Raw genomic sequence first — 2,098 nt, 5'->3', positions numbered from 1 at the left:
GGACTCCGGGATTTCATCGCCACCGGCATACAATCTTTCCGGGACTGCGACGCCACCGCCCTGGCCGCCGTCGCTTGCCTCCTGGTTCTCTTCGTGTGGTACTGCTACCACGTGGGGCGGGAGCAGCCCCGCGCCTACGCCACCGTCAACGCCCTGATGCAGAGTGCCGAGGCCAACGGCGTGCAGAACGGGTACGTCTACTGCCCCTCGCCCGAGTGTGTGCGCTGCACGCACCACGACGGGCTCAACCAGAAACTCTACCACAACCTGCAGGAATACGCCAAGCGGTACTCCTGGTCTGGCATGGGCAGGATCCACAAGGGCATCCGCGAGCAGGGCCGCTACCTCAATAGCCGGCCATCTATCCAGAAGCCAGAAGTCTTCTTCTTGCCAGACTTGCCAACCATGCCCTATTTCTCCCGGGACGCTCAAAAGCACGACGTGGAGTTGCTGGAGCGCAACTTCCAGACCATCCTGTGCGAGTTTGAGACCCTCTACAAAGCTTTCTCAAACTGCAGCCTCCCGCAAGGATGGAAAATGAACAGCACACCGAGTGGAGAGTGGTTCACCTTCTACCTGGTGAACCAGGGCATGTGCGTGCCCAGGAACTGCAGGAGATGCCCACGGACGTACCGCTTGCTCGGGAGCCTTCGCACCTGCATTGGCAACAATGTCTTTGGGAACGCGTGCATCTCCGTGCTGAGCCCGGGCACCGTCATCGCCGAGCACTATGGACCCACCAACATCCGCATCCGCTGCCCCCTCGGTAAGTGCCCAGCAGGGTGGTTCCTCCTGGCTGGGTATCCCTGCCAAGGGAGGTGCGAGGGCATGCAGCCGCCTCAGGGTCCAGGAGCTCGGGAAAGACCTCTTGCACCTTGTGCTCTCTGGGGTGAGCCCCAGGGCTGGTTCTGCTGCCTCTGCTTTGGCCTGAGGGAGGTTTTGCGGCTTTGGCAGCAGCAGCCCCCCTGCAAGGGTGCTCAGTCCCACCAGGTGCCTGATCTCGTTGGTGTCCCCAGCTCAGCAGAGGGAGCGTTTTGCCTCCTCCTCCCACTGACCTGGAGGCGTGGGTTCTCTATGATGCAAAATACGGGGCTGGTTTTGTGCAGGGGTCTCTGAATACCCCCCCACCCTGCTCTGCAGGCACCCCCACCGCAGGACGTGGGGCAGCCTGGGGTGCTGCTCCAGGGACCAGTCTCCCAGAGCAGCCCCCCTCGGCAGCTCCTCCTCTCCTGGGATTTTGGGCACTCTGTGATGCGCCACGAGCAAAGACGCTGCTTTGGTGCAGATCAGGGGCAAGGGGTGTCCCGGGGTATCCCTTGTGTCAGAGCAAGGGCTGGGCTGGGCTCCCCCCCCCCGGGGATGGGGAGAGCCCCAGCGGCACAGATGGTCGGGGCTCTGCCGCGCTGCAAGCGGCGCAGATCGTGCTGGGGGAGGCACCGCACGGGTCCTGCTGGCAAACACCGAACGCGCTTGTTCAGCCAACTCCTCTTGGGTAAACACGCTCAGGCGGTGACTGGCCATTTATTTAGAAGGGGAATCAAATCTTGAGAGCTGAGATGAGGAGTTCTTCAGGCCTGGGACCTGCCTTTGCAGGTGCCAGGAGGCAGCCCCCCACCCAGCTGTTCTGTGGGAGAAGCTATTCCCTTCTCTCTGGGGTGCTAGGGAGAGGGGCTGCCCTTGCGAGGGGTGGTTCCTGGGAGGGGGCCAGGTCCGGGCTGGCTCAAATGCACCCTGCCCCAGCAGCGTGGGGCTGGGGCCAGCCCTCCAGCTGGAGCATGCACCCCGGGGAGAGGAGGGATGCAGGTCATTCCTGTGTCCTTATCTGCGGCTGCTGCCCCCCCGACCAGTGCTGGGGGCCCTCATTGACACCCCCAGAGCAGTGCTGGGGACTTGGCCCTCACTGTGCCCAGGGCATGGATGCATTTAAGAGAACCAGCTTGCTCTGAAAAGCCAGATCAAGTGTCAGCATATCCAAGTCGCTCTCTCAGATTTACCCCAACCCCTCTGCTGAGCGCAGGGCCAAGCTCAGGCACCAGCTCTGCCCCTCTGGGGACCAGGGCAGTGTCCCCAGGCTGCAGGTGTGACGGAGAGGCGGGGC

The 2,098-nt window shown here is 62.9% G+C and overlaps 1 protein-coding gene across 1 annotated transcript in view; it reads left to right on the top strand.

The window, feature by feature from the left end:
• Nucleotides 1–3: 3 nt before the first annotated feature.
• Nucleotides 4–2,098, top strand: part of ASPHD2 (aspartate beta-hydroxylase domain containing 2) — a gene marked incomplete at both ends in the record, with an annotated part of 3,026 nt that continues 931 nt past the window's right edge. The window contains one exon of the mRNA XM_009876166.1: nucleotides 4–766. Within this exon, the coding sequence (XP_009874468.1) occupies nucleotides 4–766 (763 nt within the window). The remainder of the gene's footprint in view (nucleotides 767–2,098) is intronic.

The sequence above is a fragment of the Apaloderma vittatum genome, unplaced genomic scaffold (genome assembly GCF_000703405.1).
Source record: "Apaloderma vittatum isolate BGI_N311 unplaced genomic scaffold, ASM70340v1 scaffold37319, whole genome shotgun sequence".
Lineage (NCBI taxonomy): Eukaryota > Metazoa > Chordata > Aves > Trogoniformes > Trogonidae > Apaloderma > Apaloderma vittatum.
This window is presented reverse-complemented; position numbering and strand designations above follow the sequence as displayed.